Source organism: Seriola dumerili, unplaced genomic scaffold (assembly GCF_002260705.1).
Source record: "Seriola dumerili isolate Sdu_G_001 unplaced genomic scaffold, Sdu_1.0 BDQW01000079.1, whole genome shotgun sequence".
Lineage (NCBI taxonomy): Eukaryota > Metazoa > Chordata > Actinopteri > Carangiformes > Carangidae > Seriola > Seriola dumerili.
Genome location: NW_019174334.1, coordinates 1,689,078 through 1,708,469, shown reverse-complemented (window position 1 = coordinate 1,708,469; position 19,392 = coordinate 1,689,078). Strand labels below are relative to the sequence as shown.

Sequence of the window (19,392 nt, the reverse complement as noted above, 5' to 3'; positions counted from 1 at the left end):
TATGCCCACAGCATGACAAAGTGATGAGAAAACATCAATTGTAGCAGATCACAGGAAAGGGTATAAACAGGAAGGAGAAATGAGGTGAAATGTACATGCCTATACTTATCATATATTATAATGTTAAAAATCAAAGAGTCTGCTATTCTACATTTGCACAGTTTTACATAACACACCTCACAGAAACTTTATAGCTAAGAGTGGGGTATGAAGGTGCTGATTTTTTCCATTCTATTTTTATTTGTCTAGCTATCTTTTCAAGGCATGATTGTCACCTTTGAGGTGTTACATTGGTATATACTTACTGTGTCTTTACAGCTGTGGTTCCCAACCAGTGGTCCGGTGTCCCTGGATGCACACCAAATTAAACAAACAGAGGCATATTAGGGGGAAAGCTGTAAAATGGCATTCATTCATTTTCAGTGATAACATCTGTCTAAAATGTTTAAATTTGAATCACTGACTGACTCTAATGTGCCTGTGTGAAAAGCACTGTGTGCATAGCCATGTGGCCAGGAATAGCGGTGCCATGACGGAAAATGCTATATTGTATGAGTCAGAGAAAAACCAGATTAGGTATGCTTAGATAGGTCACAAGCTGCCATAACTTTGAGGATCCTATGCCATGCTTGCTTTGACTTGAGTTACTTTGGTTATAGTTCAACATACCTTATTATTATCTGTAACAGTGTTTTGACAAAGTACTGACAGTCCAATAGTAACATCGACACCTGAAAACCCAAAACAATAATGAAATGTACAGAATAAACATTTGTTTAAAATATCAACAGGTACTGAGCAGCCCAACAATGGAAAAACACCCTGAGTAAGGGCACTAATATGTGGTGGCACTAGCTCAGCTAGTAGAGGGGTCCATTAATCATTGTTTGATCCCTTGCTATTCTTGTCTCTATATATTGAAGTGACCTTGAGCAAGACTATCCTGGTATGTGTAGAGAAAATTTGGAAGTTTCTTTGCTGGATTTTTTTTTTTCTTCCAGAAATGAAGCTTTGAAATATCATCCTGACAACAACCCTTCTTGATCTTAACTATGCTCATTCATTGCTATCAGATGTTACAAAGAAGAGAAATGTACAACAATTACAGTTTCCTGGGTCTATATGTAGCTGAGCAGTATGGGCAGGAAAATATTATCACCTCCTCTATGTTCTCTAGTTGGTTTTTCATGAAAGGTATTGTATGAATGTGGAAGTTCATGCACTTTTGCTTCCACAGAAGTGAATTTATCGCCATTGTCTATTGTCAGGAGATTGTTCAATACTCTTAATCCATGTATGGGATTGTTTGTTGTCTGTGACCTTGAAAGTGGCTGCTGCCTGAGCTGTTGCCACACGTGTAAACCCATGGACATGCACTCTGAGGAATGTGGAAGATCAGCCACCTATAGATCTGGAGCCATGTGAGATTCCTCCTGAAAAAAGTCAACACAAAAAGGTTTGGATCCATTCAAATACCTACAAAGATAACAACAAGTGTTTATAAGTCATACCTTTAGTTATTACATTTTTGGAAACATCTCATGAAACTTTAAAAGTTTGGTGTTTTTAACTAAAGAATATTTTCATTAAGCAGTGAGGAACTGCAAAATTTCCATTCTTTGAGAGATTTCACTTATCTACCATCCTTGAGAGGACACTCAGACTTCATAGATGTATGTAAAATAATTACAACATTTGAGCAGCAACATAGAAACATGTCCGCCATTACAAACAAAGACAATTGGTTCTGAGTAATCCATTTGAATGTGTTTGCAGTGCAGTTATAGGCCATTTCACAATCAAAGCAAATGATAATGTTTGTATTCATCACTAGTTGCAACCAAATCAGACTCTAAACAATTACCTTTAAACTCCCTTATGAACAGAGTGCTTGCAGGTGTGATTGTGATTTTTATTTAACATGCAGATCAACAATGCAGAGCATGCAGTATGTTTACTGACAAGACTTCCACTGCAATCAAAGCTGTGCTGAACATTTGTACACTAGCCTTCTTGTCTGACAGTGAAAAACTGTTTCACCAAAGGTTCTACTCATTCTGTCAACAAATGTTTAATTTTCGCTAGGTTAACAGAGGGTAGTCAGGCAATTGATGATCAGGATGTTTCAAAATCTTTACTCGATATAAAGACTCTGTTTTTGTCATCTATAATATCAGAATAACAGAAAATGACATCACATTAGGCACTGCTTTCAAATTCTCCCTAGTAAGTTTATATTTGCTTTAGCAATTTGGAGAAAACCACGAAATGTGTCAGACTGTGAATTCTCTATAGTATGAGTTAAGCTGAATATAGTTGTATGAATAGCTAAACAAAATAATAATAATAAAAAACAAGAAACTGATATACGTCTTTTCTGGTGTAGTTTTTCTAGTGACACATCATCAAACCAATGCAATCATTGTTTTTCTTTGCAGAGTACACTGTCTTTAACTTATTTGTCAATACAAAACACTGGCATGTAAAGAGTTTAGCACCGTTTCTAATTACACTACCTTTATTTGGCGCAGCTATGGGAAAACACCAATTGCATTATGGGAAAAAGAATCTCTCCTTCGAGCCGGATTCGAACCAGCGACCTAAGGATTACCATGTATCCGCTACAGTCCTCCGCTCTACCAACTGAGCTATCGAAGGGAGCTGCTCGACAACATGGACCTGTAATCTTATGAAATCATACTAAGAATCGTGTACATACACGAGCAAAGACGAACGACATCGAATGAACGCAGTTTCGCTTTCGTCGCTATATTTCGCTCCAGCTGAAATGACCTCGACTTATGCGAAATCGTTGAAATTATGCCGTGTTCAAGGAGACCCTGTCATTAATGTCACATTACAGAGACGTGAACTTAACAAGCTTCGAAAACAATGAACAGCTCATGCAATTAAATCACGAATGAACGTTAAAGTTAAGTTCTGTTTAGCTACCGTTAGTTTGCTGTTGGCATTAACGTAGCTAAATTAGCTAGCGCTTCACCTTACCTTTCTGCATAACACAAAAAAACTTCTTCAGGTACTGAACAACAAATAAAAGAGCAATATGAGGACAAACTACTGTCCAGACAACGATGAACGGCTAATTTCAAATAGTAGCGCCAGAAAGAGCTAGTTTCGAAGGGGAATTAGCTCAAATGGTAGAGCGCTCGCTTAGCATGCGAGAGGTAGCGGGATCGATGCCCGCATTCTCCAAAGCTCTTTTTTGTTTACATAAAATTGTACCAATTCATATCAAAGTATTACCTTCACATCGGGTTGTTTTTAATTTATTTACTTAACTGCTTATTTTAACAATGGAGTAACATACAACCAAGGTTAGACACAACCCTCATGTGTGATAGCATTAAGCTAGTTTTCGTTAGCAAGTGCAAAGAGCTAGCTAGCTTAACTATTACTAGACAAAAACTTGGTACCTACTAATTTTACAGACGCGACAATTTGTTCAATGCTAAGTAAATTACTGCTTTCCATTCCAGCTGTAATTTGCGTTTGTTGTAACATACCTTCTAGTAGGCATTGTCATCTTGGTGTAAAGAATTACTGATTGGAAGATCGGATATTTGTCGCTTTGGACAACTTGCATCACCTGTGATGGAGCTAGCAAGTGTGTCCCCGTCACGTGTCTCGTTTTCTTAAAAAGTTAGCATTAGCGTCAGGCTAACATCGAATAGATAAATGTTTAACTTTAATGCTTATGTCTGGGCTTAGCACAGATATTGACTTTTGAGTGTATACCTTTTCTATAAATACAGCTATTCGTCCATTGTTTAAACATATTTGTTACATGAGCGCTTAAGCACAGATGCATCATTAAAATTACGTTAAAATGACTTCATTTAATTGTTAGCATACTATAGCTGACACTGAGCATACTGCAGCTGATAACACGCGCGCGCGCACACACACACACACACACACACACACACACTCTGTACCATCACCCAGTCACCTCTGATAGCAGTGTAGAGTCTGGTAGGCAGCTGTTCAGTACTGCCCTACACAGTTTCAAATATGGGCAAGGTAAAAATGGCAACCTGTGACATGACAGCAATAGCTGCTAAAAACAGAACTGACACCAGCAAGATAGGAGCCCACACCCGTTAGGACAAGAGCAGCAGGCCCACTCTCCAGCCTAACTCTAGGCCTACCGTAGATTGATTTTAGAAACGGACGAGAAACTTTACCTGTAGTTTTGTTAAATTAGGTTTTGCCACTCTTTTATGCTTGGATAAACGTTTTTGTTTCAAAATGAATACCATGGATAACTTGGAGAAACAGCTGATTTGTCCCATATGCTTGGAAATGTTTACAAAACCTGTGGTCATCCTACCCTGCCAGCACAACCTCTGCAGAAAATGTGCCAATGATGTTTTCCAGGTAAGGAATTGAACAAAATGCCACTGATTTGTTTTGAACATTATGGGAAACATATTTATAATCTCAAATAGCGGTGTTGTTCTGTATTAACATCTCCAGCTAACAGTCTGTCATTTGACCCATCGGTATTTTTACTTGCCCTACATCTTTGATGTAGTAAAGATTCAGATAGTAACTACATGACATATATAACAGATGTACTGTATAGTCTAACATGAAAGTGTATAGGTTTAGTCAGAAAATAAGCACTTTATGTGTCACAGCTAATCATAAACAAACATTTAAGGCTGTGTTTACAAACATTAATGTAAAAAAAAATCATTGAACATCAGTGAACATTTAGAACTTGGATTTAGTTGTTGTTAAGTGGTCCCTAAAACACTTCTCAACCAATGTGAACATTTTGGTGATGGGGTTACACTTTTGTAATATGGAGTCCCTTGGATTAACATTTCATAACTGCTTAAATTCAATTTTACAGGTGAGATGAATGTATCCATTAAAACCCTGTGTCATCATACTAAATATTGGGCTTTTAAATGTTTAACTGCTTACAGGCTTCAAACCCATACCTTCCCACAACAAGAAGTGGCTCATTGACGTCTGGTGGCCGCTTCCGATGCCCATCCTGCAGACACGAGGTGGTCCTGGACAGGCATGGTGTTTACGGGCTTCAGAGGAATCTGCTTGTTGAAAATATTATTGATATGTTCAAGCAGGAGTCAAGCAGGTGAGGCAGATCAGACACACATTCAGTCTCTCTTAATATAACACAAAATCAAAGGAAATTATCAGCACTTGTACACCTTGACTGCTCAGTGACAGGCTTTGTTTATCAGTCAAAGTTGCCTTTACCCATGGGGGCAGTGAATAAAGCTAGTAAAGGAGAATTAGGACAAATTGGTGGTGTGATGGCACGAAGTGTAGCAGTTGCTGGTGTGGCCTTAGTGCCAGTGGCGTCTGAGTCAGAGAGCTGGACTGGGTGCCAAGAGGTTTTCTAGTTTTAGTAATATGTCTACACAGATGATTTCCCTAATGTGAGTAGTTGACTGTATAGCCAAAAGGCTTGTATGACATAAGATCCACAACACTCACAAACCCAGGATGCTCAACCTCAGTATGGATCAAGATGATGTGGGAAATAACATATTTTATGGACAATTAACTGATACCTTGAGTAATTCTTGTGGGATGAATAGTCCTGAAAATGTTGGTCTGAGTTATTCAGAAAAGGCAGAAACTATTAAAAAAATCAATCAATCTGCACCCACACCTGTATAATGCACAGTGTAAGTGTAATGCTGATGTATTGATTACAGTGCTGACAGATCATGTGATGGATCATCCGTAAGCTACTGACATGTGTGCCTTTGACATTATCAAGCTGACATTATACATCACATCATTATGCACATTAATCTAGAAGGTAACCCTGTTTTCTTTACACCTCGACAGCAGCAAGCCAGAGCCGGAGAGAAAGGAAGAAACGCCCATGTGTGATGTCCATGAAGAAGAAAAGATCAATATTTTCTGTGTGACCCACGGAGTGCCCACATGCTCCATGTGTAAAGTTTTTGGAGCTCACAAAGATTGTGAGGTGGCACCTATTAACAGCATTTATGAGACAAAGAAGGTGAGGCCTGAAATATCTAATAGATAGATAGATAGATAGATAGATAGATAGATAGATAGATAGATAGATAGATAGATAGATAGATTTGTGAAAATGTATCATGTCTAAATAATGTCATTTCTCAAAAAGAAAACATGAACATCTCAATATGACCATCTTACATCGTGATGTACATTTAACATGCATCATAAACTTTGTCCCAGATTTGATTCACACTTGATTTTAGGTGTTTACTCTGCCATGTCATTGCCCCCCAGACAGAGCTGAGTGACGGGATTGCCATGATGGTTGGGAACAACGACCGGATGCAAGGCATCATTAGTCAGCTAGAGGAAGCCTGTCGTGCCATAGAGGTCAGTGTCCAACTGCTGCAGCGCCTGGCCGCTCAGTCACGCAGCAAGACTCGCTCAGTGCACACACTAATGCACCTGCACTCACCTGCACAGACGTACCGACAGACTAATGTGTCCTTGTCATCACCACTCTCGCTGCTTTTATCTTTTTATCTGTCTGTGAGATTTAGACAGAGAGGTGGAGAGAGGAAAATTAATGTTATGATGCCTCAGTCGGTCTTACTCTCTCTTTTCCGCGTTTTCTTCTTCATGCACTTAGCAGGGCGCCCCTGTCTCTGGCCCACTGACATTAAGAACGAGCAGTGTAATTGATGGGGGGAGAACAGACAGCTTTCCTATGGTTCACGTGCCACAGTTGGCTTTAGTGGAGAGGAAGCTGGAGTGGCTCCAGTCCCCCATGCGTCGCCCTCAGTGGTGTCACTCAGGACGGACATGCAGAATGAGCCTCACTGTCCTCCCTGCACATATGGCACTACCACATGAGCGGAAGACAGGCTAAACACAAAATTTGTCGTTTACAGTATTTACACACACGTACACAGAAGGCAACAACTATCGCCTCACTTTTGTTGTGTTCGATCTTTGGTTTTAAATATGCTAAACTCTCTTGTACCCTAGAGTTGCATTTACATACAGTACATTTGTCACCCAGAGGACTGTGATGAATGATTAATTATGGATTTCTCACTTATGGAGCGTATAGGAGAATGGTCGGAGGCAGAAGACTCTGGTGTGTGAGAAGTTTGACCACCTGTACTCCATCCTGGAGGAGAAGAAGAGGGAGATGAGTCAGAAGGTGACGGCTGAACAGGAAGAGAAGGTGAACTATATACGGGGCCTGACCAGGAAGTACGGAGACCACCTGGAGGAGAGTTGTAAGATCGTGGAAAAGGGGATCCAGACCATGGAGGAGCCAGAGATGGCCTTATTCCTGCAGGTCAGAGTCAGAATGGGTGACCAAAATTTGTTTTAATTTTGGCATAAACTTCATATAAAATGGTTACACTTATTGATATTTTATGTATAAGCTGAATGGATATTTAGTCTTTATTTCTCTTATCTCTTTCAGAACACAAAGCCTCTCCTCAAAAAGTTAGTACATGTTTTTATGCATCCATAATTACACCTACAATGGGTAAGGAGAAATACAGTATGTTTGCTATGTAAAGAAGGTGACATATTTCTAACTTAACACTGTTAAACACTACTACTGGATATGTTTTCTTTTTTAGCGCCTGTTTATTCTTTCAGTTTTTTTTATTATTTTTTTTAATTTTCTAGTGAGTCATTTATCACATTTATATCAGAACCTACACATAAAATCACCAGCCTAATGCAGCGAGCAAGGTTACACCTGCTGTCTGGAAGCTTCACAGAAAGTAATTCTGTGAAATGTAGCAAATCCCTGTCTTTAGCAGTGGCATCCCAAAATAACTTGTGGAATGTGCTAAACATCACAGATTGATGATATGGAACAAGTGCTACATTGACTGTCTGAGGGTGAATTTGTCCTATAAATACCCTAATTGCACCTTTTGCACTCAGGATTGCAGAAGCATCCAGTACAGCGCACTTGGATAAAGTTGAGCGCGGCTATGAGAATATGGATCACTACAACGTCGACTTCAAGAAAGAGAGCAAGGCCCTGCGCGGCATCGACTTCATCGAAGGTGAAAGGACAGAGATTGGTCACGACTGCTGTTTACTGCGTATAGCTCAGTTATCTGACCGCCTTGTTCCGTTTACAGATGATGAAGACGAGGATGACGAGGATGAAGCGGAAGAGGTAGAGGCTGAGGAAGGAGAGGGGGCCCAGACTGTTTCTGGAGGCAGTGCTGTTACAGCCGCCTCCGTCCAACCTACTCCCCCCCAGCAGATAAACTCATCCCCCAGCGCAGCCTCAACCTAGCTGTCAGCCGCTGGCACAGACGACACCTAAACCAGGAGCAGGATAAGTGTTGCTCCTAGACGTTGATTTCAGGTCAATTGTGATACTTTTTCTCCCAGATTGGGGAACAGTGAGACAGATTTAGATCGGTGCCAGAGGGAAAGTCTGAGTTACTGAGGTAAATGTAAATGAAGAGACAGAAGTATTTGTTCACTTCTTTATCTCTTATTGTGATTGTGTTAGCGTGCATCATTTCATACTGACTGATCTTATGCTTTTTTTTTTTTTCTATTAAATAAATGTTTTGGTTCTTCCTTTTCAGTCTGGATAAACTGAATGACAGACAGGCTATGAGTGACGCTTATTGCTTATTTCCAAAATTCAGATATGGTCAAGTTCATTTTTTATGTAGCTGACCTTTTCCAACTCCCAGCTTAAACTACATCATTAGACAGATAGACGAGAGTGCGTCAGGTTTTCCTCGCTGTCGTATATTTTAATGACTGATATAACTTTATGAGTAGGGTAGCCCAAGCAAAAAACTGTCAGTGTGACATTTCAGTATTTCATACATACAACCGGCTTGCATTATGTGATCATATTCTTTGTTGTGCAACACAGGTATATTTTCCTATTACAGACAAAATGTCACATTTTGCAATGTTACGGCTTATTATATGTGTCATTAAAACTGAATTGTACAAACAACTTCAAGTATTTCTCAAGTCTTGGTTGTTACCAGATTAACAAACAGAACAACAGCCCTCAGTTTCATCTTCCTGCCACACGTGTCGCTCTGCTTCAGGTCTGTGCATGGTCTGAATTAGCAATGAAATAGATTTTGTGTAACACTCATCCGTGTCTGTGTGTGTGTGTGCGCGCATGTGTAAAGGAAAAAGACTTATTACTCTCTTTCTCCCTCCCTTTATCTATTCTTCACACTTCTTTTTCATTTATCTCTGTCAAAGGGAATCTAGCTGGAAAAGGCCTTAGTGCTCTTTTTATAGCTGCTTCAGACAGTTATAAGATCCCTCAGTAATGTATGGCCGTCGTACCACTGCTGCCCGCAACCTACTGTACGGATGAGGCTGCAGTGAGCCTCAGGCTGTCACTCATGTATTTGCTGCCTTGCCATGGTCTCACCTTGCTGTGACTCCACTATTGAGGTAGTCCACCATGTAGTCCCATCTAATTATTGTACACCATCTCTCACTGAGTTGGATCCTTTACAAATGGGCTCAATGCAGCGCTAAGCCCCAAGTTGCTAAGTGGGCCAAACAGAATAGGATGACTCACATCCACAGCTCTTGTTTAGTTTACCCTGACACTGTGGGTCAAGGATCAACACAGCATGCACGTACACAGAGACACACACACAGTGTCTTTCACACTCATTAGCTATCAGTGGTGCCTCTTTGAGCCGTCTGTGGTTGTCTTTTGCTGGTATAATGAGAATTGCCTCTTGAGGATTAAGGGTTTAGGAGAAAGGATGCTGTGTGAATGTTCTTCACCTGCATGGCTGCAGCCGCTCTTAACAGCAGCCTTCTGTTAATTTTTTGTTGTTACAGCTTTTGTGTGTGTGTGTGTGTGTATTGGAGAGGAGGCACTGTGTTAACCCACGACTTGGCTCCAGAGCAATGCCATGGTTACACACGTGTACGATTTTTTGTATTCAGATAGAAAAAACATTCTCAGTCAATCGATATCTGTGTAGGCAAGTCTCAAGATGCAGTGGTCATTTGAGCTCGCTCCAATTGTGTTTTACCTTTAACCATTTCTTCAATCTGCAAATTTGTATGTCAAGAAACAGTTGGAAAGTGTATCTTAATCAAATTAGTAATTAAAGTAGCTGGGAATAGTTTGTTTTCATGGGAGTTATTATTAACTCATTTGTAAGGATGTCAACAGAGAAGTGTAAGCATTGCTTTTAATTTTTTATTAAAAAATATAGATATAAGACGTTCTCTTGCACAACAGAAAATGACTGGTTGCACATAAGTTTATTAACAAACATAAATATCATAAATACAGTGATCCATAATCCAAAACAGAATGCCAATTTTGTCAATGCAGTATTTCATGTCTTAAACAGAAATATGTCATCTCAAATGTGAAGAACGTGTAATTCCACAGATTTGACACCAACATTAAAATGGCAGGGTACAATCGGATCATTATAAGTCAAGCCCGTTTATGCTCCATAGTTTGAGGTTAAAGCTATAAATAATAGAGTGATACAGCAGCACTATATTGTACAGAGCATGTTTTGTGCTGATGGTAAAAATGCAAAAAGAAAGAAAGAAAGAAAAGAAAAAGAAAAAGAAAGAAAGTAAAGAAAGGGAAAGGAGATCTTTGGCGGACTGGAAAGAGGTCTTCATTTCCCGAAGAGCTCCATCATTCTTCTGTTATTTTGCGCCTGCTGGGCCAGCTGTTCCGCCCTGGACATCTCCATCATCTCCCGAAGCAGGTGGAAGGTCAGATCCAGGGATATCGGCGGATCCTCGGACCTCCTTCCCCTCTCCATCGACTCGTCCCCGCGGTCTCCGAAGCCGCTGATAAGCGCCCTGATGTTCCCAACTTTCCCTTGTAAAAGACGCCGCGTCAGCTGGAGTTGCAAGGCTCTGTTGTAGATGGCAGGTGATCCGCCGGGATACATGGACGATGATGGGAAAGAGTTAGAGTCCCCGTTGCCCAGTCGGATGAAATACTCCTCTCCGAGCCGCTCCAGGATGGGACCAGACTGCTGCTGCTGCTGCTGCTGCTGCTGGGAGTTTTGGGTTTGGGGAGCTGGGACGCGCAGAGCACCGCCAGGGCTCTCAATAGCCCGACATTCGTAGCGCGGTAAGAAGGCAACTAGCAGAATCACGGTGGTACCAAGTAAATTGAGCTTCATGTCAGGATATCAACAGGAATCTGAGAAGCAAAAGAAATCCCCGGATTATTTTCATGTGATATGTTTGCTTTTCAATTTAACTCTAGTGTGAAATGTGATGCGTAAAGACGAATTTACGCACGTAAAACAGGCACAGCAATAATGTAACGGGTTGGTAACAACGAATTAAAGTGTTAAGAGTTTATTTATTGTTGTAAAACATTTTGTGATTCACCCTCATGTCTATTAGCAATGCGGATGGGTCTCTGAAACTGTGCAATATTTGCGCGTAAAGAGATACTGTATCTTTGGCTCATTAATGGATACACTGTGGAAGTTAAACTATTATTGCCTTTACTGACGTTACACTTGTTTCCATTACTATGAAATAAAATCAAGTTTGAAATTACAATGCGATTACTGAGGACTAAAATCCACTTTGTAATCTGGAAAAAAACATTTCTCTAAACGTTTGTAAAAACCAAAGCGCAAGTCGTGCCGAGGAAAAGAGAATATGTCACATATGTGGATAAAATAAATGAAGCTTTTCATACCTTCAGTCTTTAGAGGAGGTCCAGTACAGCCGTGTAGGTTGCCAGGTAGTTGGCGAGATGCCGCCCTCCTTCACTTCTTTGAAGAAACAAGTATATAGTTACTTAAAGAGTAGATGCTGAATGGACTTATATAGCCAACCTCACTATAAGTGTCGCGCTCCAAGCTGAGATTGAGTCTGCGCGTTCTTGCATGGGTGTAACGTGAATGGACGCCTCTGACAAAGTGCTTTAGTTTAGATGAGATGAGTCATATGTGAGTGTGCGCGCGTGTGCACGAGCGTCTACCTCTGTGCTTTCAGAATAGGCCCTATAGGTGCCACACCTGCTGGCATTTTTCATCCGACTGAGTAAGTTTAAAAATAAATTTTGGAGGTTCTTGAATTGTAAGAGGAAAATACTCTTGAAAGTGAAAGACCGAGTATCAAGTCAAGATAAGTTTGAAATTGTGTTTTTTTTTTCTTGCCTCTCAGTCACAGCTGATCTTCACAATTGTGTGCAGAATCAGATTTCAATGTTCTTTACCTGACAAAAATCTCCCTTATTAAATACAAACTACAGTGACTGGTCTTTATGATCAACTTTTGCTTTGCCACATTGTATGAATGATTAATGATTAAAAGACAAACATATTGGAAATGCATCAAATAGTTGCAGATACAACAGGTAGATTTTGGTGCAGTCTTCAGGGTTGACTTTGTCTCTGTATTGCACCACGCTAATGATTCCAAAGCAGTTTTCCATCTAATCCGTGTTTTTCAATGAATGTGCATCTGCAAACAGCTCAGGCTGAGAGAGGGGCATTGTCTCCCAGTGATTCATTGCTGCTGCACATACTACATCACTATCTATGCCACATGGATTCCTCGGCCACCTCTCTGCAGAAGGGGTCTGCAACCGCCAAACCACTCTTCCAAGATGGAGAGCTCAATCCAACATCAGATAAGCCATTAGAATCTTAAACATGCAGCTGGAATCTTAAACTCGTCTGTTTCACATTTACTTCAGCTATAGTGCAATGCAATGAAATTTCTAATACTAATGTCTGTTTATTCGCGTACAGTAAAACATTACAAATTAACGATGAGCAAAAGTTGGTACAATTCAATTCAAGCACAACATACAGTGTATTCAGAAAGTCCTCAGACCCCTTCGGTTTTTTCACATTTCTGCTGCCTCATCCTCGAATAAAGAAAATCATTTTTTCCGTCATCAATCTAAATTCAATACCCCACAATGCCAAAGCGAAAACAGAATTTTAGAATTTATCTCAAACTTATTAAAAAGGAAAAACTGAAATATCACAATGACATAAATATTCAGACACATTGCTATGACGCTTGAAATTTAGCCCAGGTGCGTCCCATTTCTCTTGATCATCTTTGAGCTGTTTCTAGTCCACCCTGTGGTTAATTCAGTTAATTGGACATGATATGGGAAGGCACACACCTGTCTATGTAGGTCTCACAGCTGATAATGCATATCAGAGAAAAGGAAGGGACTGCCTGCAGGGCCTCTCTCAGAGAGAGGATTGTGTTGAGGAACAGATCTGGGGAAGACTACAAACACATTTCTGCTGCAAAGTTTGGACTCTTCCTGGAGCTAATCAACCAGCCAAACTGAGCAAATAAGGGAGAAGGGCCTTGGTACAAGAGGTGACCAAAAACCTGATGGTCACTCTGGCTGAACTCCCGTGTGGGGATGGGAGAAACTTCCAGAAGGACAATCAGTTCTTTAGGTGCTTTTTCTTGCAAACTTGAGGAGAGGCTTCCGTCTGGCCACTCTGCCATGAAGCCCAGATGGGTGGAGTGCTGCAGTGATGGTTGTCCTCTAGGAAGAGTCCTGGTTGTTCCAAACCTTTTCTCTATGTGTATGGTCTGAATAAGCAATGAAATTGGTAACTCTCATCCCTGTCTGCATGAGTGTGTGTGTGTGTGCGCACACACACTTTCATTTATTTCTGTCAAAGGGAATCTAGCAAGAAAAGACACTAGTGCCATTTTTATAGCTGTTTCAGACAGTTATAAGATCCCTTAGTAACGTATGGTCCTCATACCACTCCTGCCCGCAACCTACTGTACATATGAGTCTGCAGAACAGTTAAGAATTATGGAGACCACTGTGCTCCTGGGAACCTTCAATGCAGCTGAACATTTTTGTAGCCTTCCCCATATTTGTGCCCCGACACGATCCTGACTCTGAGCTCTGCAGGCAGTTCCTTCCATCTCATGGTTTGGTTTTTAGCTCTGATATGCATTGTCAGCTGTGAGACCTTATACAGACAGGTGTGTGTCTTTCCAAATCACATCCAATCAGCTGAATCTACCACAGGTGGACTCCAATCAAGGTGTCGAAACATCTCAGATGATGATCAAGAGAAATGGGAGGCACCTGAGCTAAAGTATCATAGCAAAGTGTCTGAATACTTATGTCAATGTGATATTTCAGTTTTTCCTTTTCAAAAAATTTGCAAAAAATTTGAAAATTCAGTTTTCACTGTGTCATTATGGGGTATTGAGTTTAGATTGATGAGGTAAAAATTATTTTCTATTTTAGCATGCAGGTTGGAACATAACGAGATTTGAAAAAACCTGAAGGGGTCTGAAGACTTTCTGAATGAACTGTATTTGTTAAGTAACCCTTCACAATATGGTAAAACCCTTCCCATTAATCCTGAGTAGCAAATCCATTTCACCCAGACATTCAGCCCGGGGAAAAACTAAGTTCCAGACATACAGCATATGCAGAGGTCAAAGTGACTTAGCACATACTGTGCACTCAAGTACAACACAGTCAATTTGAGAGTGAGGAGAGGGGGAAATTTGATTTTGTAAATGCACAAGATGGACTTTTCTTAAACATTTCTGCCATCTTGCAAATTTCACACATTATCTGTTGACATTTTAGTGGATCAGAGCGTAGTTTGCGGTCGGCGTGAAATTGTTTCTCCTATAGCCTCTCCACTTTGTCGCTCATCATGCTCCGTGCTGCTCCGGGGGAGGTGTCAGGTCCCATCATGAGAAACACATGTTGCCTGACACAAATAGAAAACACCGCCAGATGACAGAGTGACTGCTTGTGGTCAGCTCATGTCACCTCATTTTCAAATCACTGTCCCTGAACAGATGACTGGGAGAAAAATCCTCTCCTGCGATGCCACACCGGAAAAGACTCAGGCTTAAATTATTATCCCTTTGTTTCCTCAATTAGAGCCAGTCGCTCAGACGATTAGATTAAACTTTAATGATTCCTGCAGGGAAATTGGGATGTTGCCACTTAATATGACCTCTGACTCTGACTCTGACTCTGTCCTGTGCAGGTAGAAAATACAAAAAAATGATGAAAATCATGTTTTCCACTGCACTGGATTTAACTGTGTAAAGTTGAATTTCCTCAGCAGATGCTGCCAGCTGCTTCTGAGAGGGGATTTCGCAGAATCCCTGAAACTCCATGGCAACCGATTCTTTTAATTTATCATTTGCCTTTCTAATTGTGATCAGCTACAAAGAGGAACAAGTGTTTCACGACAAACTGTCCCCTCCTAAGTAACTGGGCCGCTTTCCCCAGTAGATTGAGCTGTGTTCTTCCTAATACTTCCGGTGTTCTGCTCGACTTTGACAAACTCATTTTAATAAACAAGGTCACTCTGGCTGTTTAGATGAGAATGAACAGGTATTCTGGTGCTGCTCGCTTGAACTGCAGAGCCCAGGTCACAGCACCTAGACCACCACCTGACCTCAGTCCTGTAGCTCAGGTGTCCTTGTGGTTTATAGCCCAGTGATATAACCTGTTATAAAAACACCTCTTTAATAGGAGTGGGAGCTTGGCCTTTCATCTTAAGAAAAAAGACATTGGAAATGTTACAGAAATGGCATTTCTTGTTTTACAATTGACCACAAAACTACACAAAGCTTTCATTTGACCAGCCCACTGGATTTAAGTAATTAAATGTATGAAAATATTCAGTCATGGCAGTTTAAGACTAAACAGACTCGTTAAATATGCAGGATGAAAGCTGCTTGTCAGTATCCCCTCTGGTTTACTTGATGCTCAACTATTCTTCAGTGCAAGTCAAGTGCTTTTTAAAACGGAACTATTCTGAATTTGTCCTGATGCAGCTCTCAGCATTTCACAACCATTGCGTTTGTAATATGAAATATAACAATCTTCCACAGCTCTTGATCACGTCTTGAAAAATTAAATGTGAGACAGCTGGGCTTTTCCTATGGCTTGCATGCAGCTGAACAGTGTGTGCATCGCCTGCATGAGAACATGTGAAGCAAAGCTGTCCGTAATGCAGCAAAACCCTCAAGGGCCATTCTGTCCATGTGAATCTAGCATGCGTACCTCTGAAGGTGTTAAATCAGAGGGTTTCCTAATGCCTGTTCACACAGTGGATGCCAGTCTCTTCACACAGGGGTCTTGGGGGGAAAATGAGGTCTGTGGAGACAATATTTAATCTATTATAAGTCTGAAAGTTTGAACTGCAAAATCCAGCCATGATTATGAACAATCAGGAGACTAAACATCCTCGTTCATTCAAAAAGCTTATCTTTAAATTGGATAGTTGATACTTGGATCTCAGTGCTTGTCTATGCATGATCCACTGAATACATTAAATTAAGGGATAAATCTGGGGTTTATGTATCATTTTCTTGTTGACAACAAATCCTGTGAAACCTCCAAACCAACAACCTGTCAGCCCCAGCTTTCATTACTTTCTGACATCTCTACCCTGTCTGTGACATTCTGCCTCGAGCCCATCAGTTCCAACTGAAGCCATAAATTTCTATAAAAAGGGCCACGAATACATAGTTTCATTTTTACAAAGGGCTCAATAATTTTCTAGAACAGCTGCGGGCTGTAGTTTTTAGCAAAGGTTGCTCAGACACAGAGTAATTGTGTGGAAACAGACAAAAGAAACGGAACTATAAATGTTTTCGGTGATTGGCCGCGTCACTGGTCCACGTGTGGATTCAGACGACTTTACAGGACCAGAGCGTGTCGCCTTTGGTGTTCAAAATTTAACAAGGAATTGTCTTTTATTCCATCCAGCGCTGACGCAGGATGTGTCGCTCACTCTTGAGTCAAAAAATATATATATAATATATATATAATACTGTAAGTTGTAACTACTTTCCAATCTATACATTGCACATTGTATATGTGTATATGTAAATCTTTTCAGGATTTCATCCTCATTCTCCTATGTTCATGAAACAAGATACGTTTGAGAGTTTGGCCTAATGACAGTTCTGCTTCTGTGCATGATTTCACATTATATTAGGTGATATTTTATTTCAGTGATTCTTATTTGAATAATTCTTTACTCCAATCCGTGAAGCAGCAGATGTCCCCTCTTAGACGGTGTAGATTTGACTGCTTCGTAATGTTACAAAAATGGCCATTTCTGAGAAATCTAGGGCAAAGCCATTCCATCAAAATTGTAACCCAGTTTTCTTTGCTCTTTAATAACACACTCTGACCATAATTGGCTCTTTGGGGCTCCTTAATGTGAACATACAATGCCGATACCGTGTTCATTGAGTAGTGTCATGGCTCAGGTTTTGAATAATTTATAACCCAAGTAATTCTGTCAAATTTGATGCTGTTTTTTAAAGTGTGATCAGTGACAGGAGAGCAAAAATAACTCCAGGTCTCAGTGCAGAATGACAAACATCATATGCATTGACTTTGACAGTTATCATATGGGTCAATGTGACAGAAAACAGCCAGAGAAAAGAAACATTTCAAATGGTTTTCCTTATTTTAGACTCTATTTTAGCTTGTCTCTGAGCGTCAATGACCTTAAAAATCTCTTTTGCTTTCAGTGCAGCTACCCCTCATTTAAAATAACAATCACAAGCATAAAGGCTGAAATGGCTGAATGGGTTTCTTCCTGTCTCTGTGGATGTCTGTCACTTTGGTCTGTCTTACACCGATCAATGGTGACCTCAGAAATGTTTATACAAGGGCTTTTTATCTGGGTTAAGATCCAAAACAAGTTCATAAGACCGAGCAAAGTTGCCAAGATGCAGATTAAATTGGTTTTGGGCTGTTATTATATAACCATTATTTTCTTATGTAATACTTTAAAGTGTGTGGCAAAGAAGTTCCCTGTTGTATGTTTTGTATTGAAGAGCAGATACAGTCAGTTTTGGCGGGTGGAAGATGTATTTGCTGTCCGGAGAAGCGCTAATGAGAGAGAACTGTCAGTGCAGTGAGGGCAGTGTGCTTTATTTTTCTGCCTTTCTTCAACCAAGCATGTCTGTTGCAACTTTTTCACAAGTTACGGTTCAGCGTGAGGATAGCCAAGACTGCAAAGATAACAGCGATACACATATATCACCACACAGCGATGACCAGTTCAGTCAACACGATGCAAAAGGCACGTTTGACATCAATTATGTCAGCGTTCACTTCCTGGATTTTTCTCTTCAAGGGGTCGGAGACGTGATATCCTCAGTCTGGGGTGGTGAAAAGTTCATCCAATTGACCGAACGTCGCCAGTTCGTGAGGAGGCCTCGCCCTCTCTCTATGTGTGTACAAACAGGGGGGCTTTCCTGCCGCCGCTCAAAGCAAATGTGCACAAACCCCCGAGCCCCCTGAGATGATCGCGCTGGGCATTTGCCCCGTAGCACACATAATGGATGTCCTCCACCACATTAGACAGGATGCAAGCCAGTGAAGATGCAGTGAAATCAGCTGTGTTTGTGCAGGATGAGATGTATTTGTTGTTTTTTCAGAAAGTGCATTCAAAATAGTCTAATGAGGAAAACAATAAATGTAGGGGTGGGTTACATATTTTGATGGAGGTCAAAGAGCTGCCCTTTGTGCAGAAATGGGACTATCCTCGCCACAGAAATATAGTCTTGATTACAGTGTTTACCGCATTAGAGAATAATTAAAAGAGTGTCCGTGCAATAAAAGCATGCTGTACATAACTGACCTCATTAGCTGAGCATGCTTTACCCTTGAGTAAATCAAATGACTAATCATTTGTTTTCTTTGTTTCTCTGCAAAGTAGTTGCAAAGTATTCCTATTCTCTCCTTGTTTGTGTAGGTGTCTTGAGTTCCCTCCTTAGTTTCTCTCTGATCATCAGCGAGGAGCTAACAGACGCTGATCACACAGTGGCACCAGGCCAAAATAAAAAAAACAAAAAAAACAGACAATCACACCAAACGGCGGCTCAGGGAAAAATCTGAGAACAGCACAGGAAAAGAAAAGATACTCGTCTTTTCTTCATAGAGGATTGAGGGGAAAAAAAAACACAATTCTCTACCGTGAGCGTGAACAAAACTGAACACAAAATACAAATTATGTGGAAAGAAATTGGTTTTGTTACCGTGCAATGAATAAAAATGTTTTTATAATTAATACATTTTGGTGTTGAAAGCATAAAGGGTGTCAGAGAATCATTGCCGGACTGAACTTTGTTCTCTGTCATTAATTCGATGGAGTGACTGTAATTTAAAAGCTTCCAGAGCTCGGCATCAATCAACTGAACTAGTCAAATAAAACTAATGTAATGAATCAATCAGCAGAGATACACACATTAATCTGAAGCTCCTCTGTCAGAAGCCTTTCAACGTCAGGCTTAACCCTCCAGAGAGAGGAAAGGGTGAATACGCAGTACAGACGGCCTTATGAGGAGAGATACAGAAAACGCACAGGTAGGAGAGAGAGAGGAGTGAGA

The 19,392-nt window shown here is 40.6% G+C and overlaps 2 protein-coding genes and 2 non-coding genes across 5 annotated transcripts; 2 read left to right on the top strand and 2 right to left on the bottom strand.

Moving 5' to 3' along the window:
* Positions 1-2,572: 2,572 nt before the first annotated feature.
* Positions 2,573-2,658, bottom strand: trnay-gua. The gene is given in 2 exon segments: positions 2,573-2,608; positions 2,622-2,658. It is a non-coding gene; the product is annotated as a tRNA-Tyr (tRNA).
* A 482-nt stretch (positions 2,659-3,140) lies between these two features.
* Positions 3,141-3,213, top strand: trnaa-agc. The gene has a single exon. It is a non-coding gene; the product is annotated as a tRNA-Ala (tRNA).
* Positions 3,214-4,125: 912 nt separating this feature from the next.
* On the top strand, positions 4,126-8,953 carry LOC111220979 (tripartite motif-containing protein 55-like). Of its 2 annotated transcripts, none has more exons than XM_022744290.1 (8): positions 4,126-4,398; positions 4,956-5,128; positions 5,857-6,031; positions 6,289-6,384; positions 7,088-7,321; positions 7,454-7,476; positions 7,930-8,054; positions 8,133-8,953. In XM_022744290.1, the coding sequence occupies exons 1-8, from the start codon at positions 4,270-4,272 to the stop codon at positions 8,291-8,293; spliced, it is 1,116 nt and encodes a 371-aa protein (XP_022600011.1). In that variant the 5' UTR covers positions 4,126-4,269; the 3' UTR covers positions 8,294-8,953. The 2 variants fall into 2 exon arrangements, with proteins under 2 accessions (XP_022600011.1, XP_022600010.1); XM_022744289.1 differs by having other exon boundaries at positions 5,854-6,031.
* A 1,323-nt stretch (positions 8,954-10,276) lies between these two features.
* On the bottom strand, positions 10,277-11,766 carry LOC111220981 (corticoliberin-like). The gene is made up of 2 exons (XM_022744291.1): positions 11,699-11,766; positions 10,277-11,185 (listed from the first exon to the last, which is right to left on the bottom strand). Exon 2 carries the CDS (start codon positions 11,163-11,165, stop codon positions 10,647-10,649), a length of 519 nt encoding a protein of 172 aa, XP_022600012.1. The 5' UTR covers positions 11,166-11,185; positions 11,699-11,766; the 3' UTR covers positions 10,277-10,646.
* Between the last annotated feature and the right edge of the window lie 7,626 nt (positions 11,767-19,392).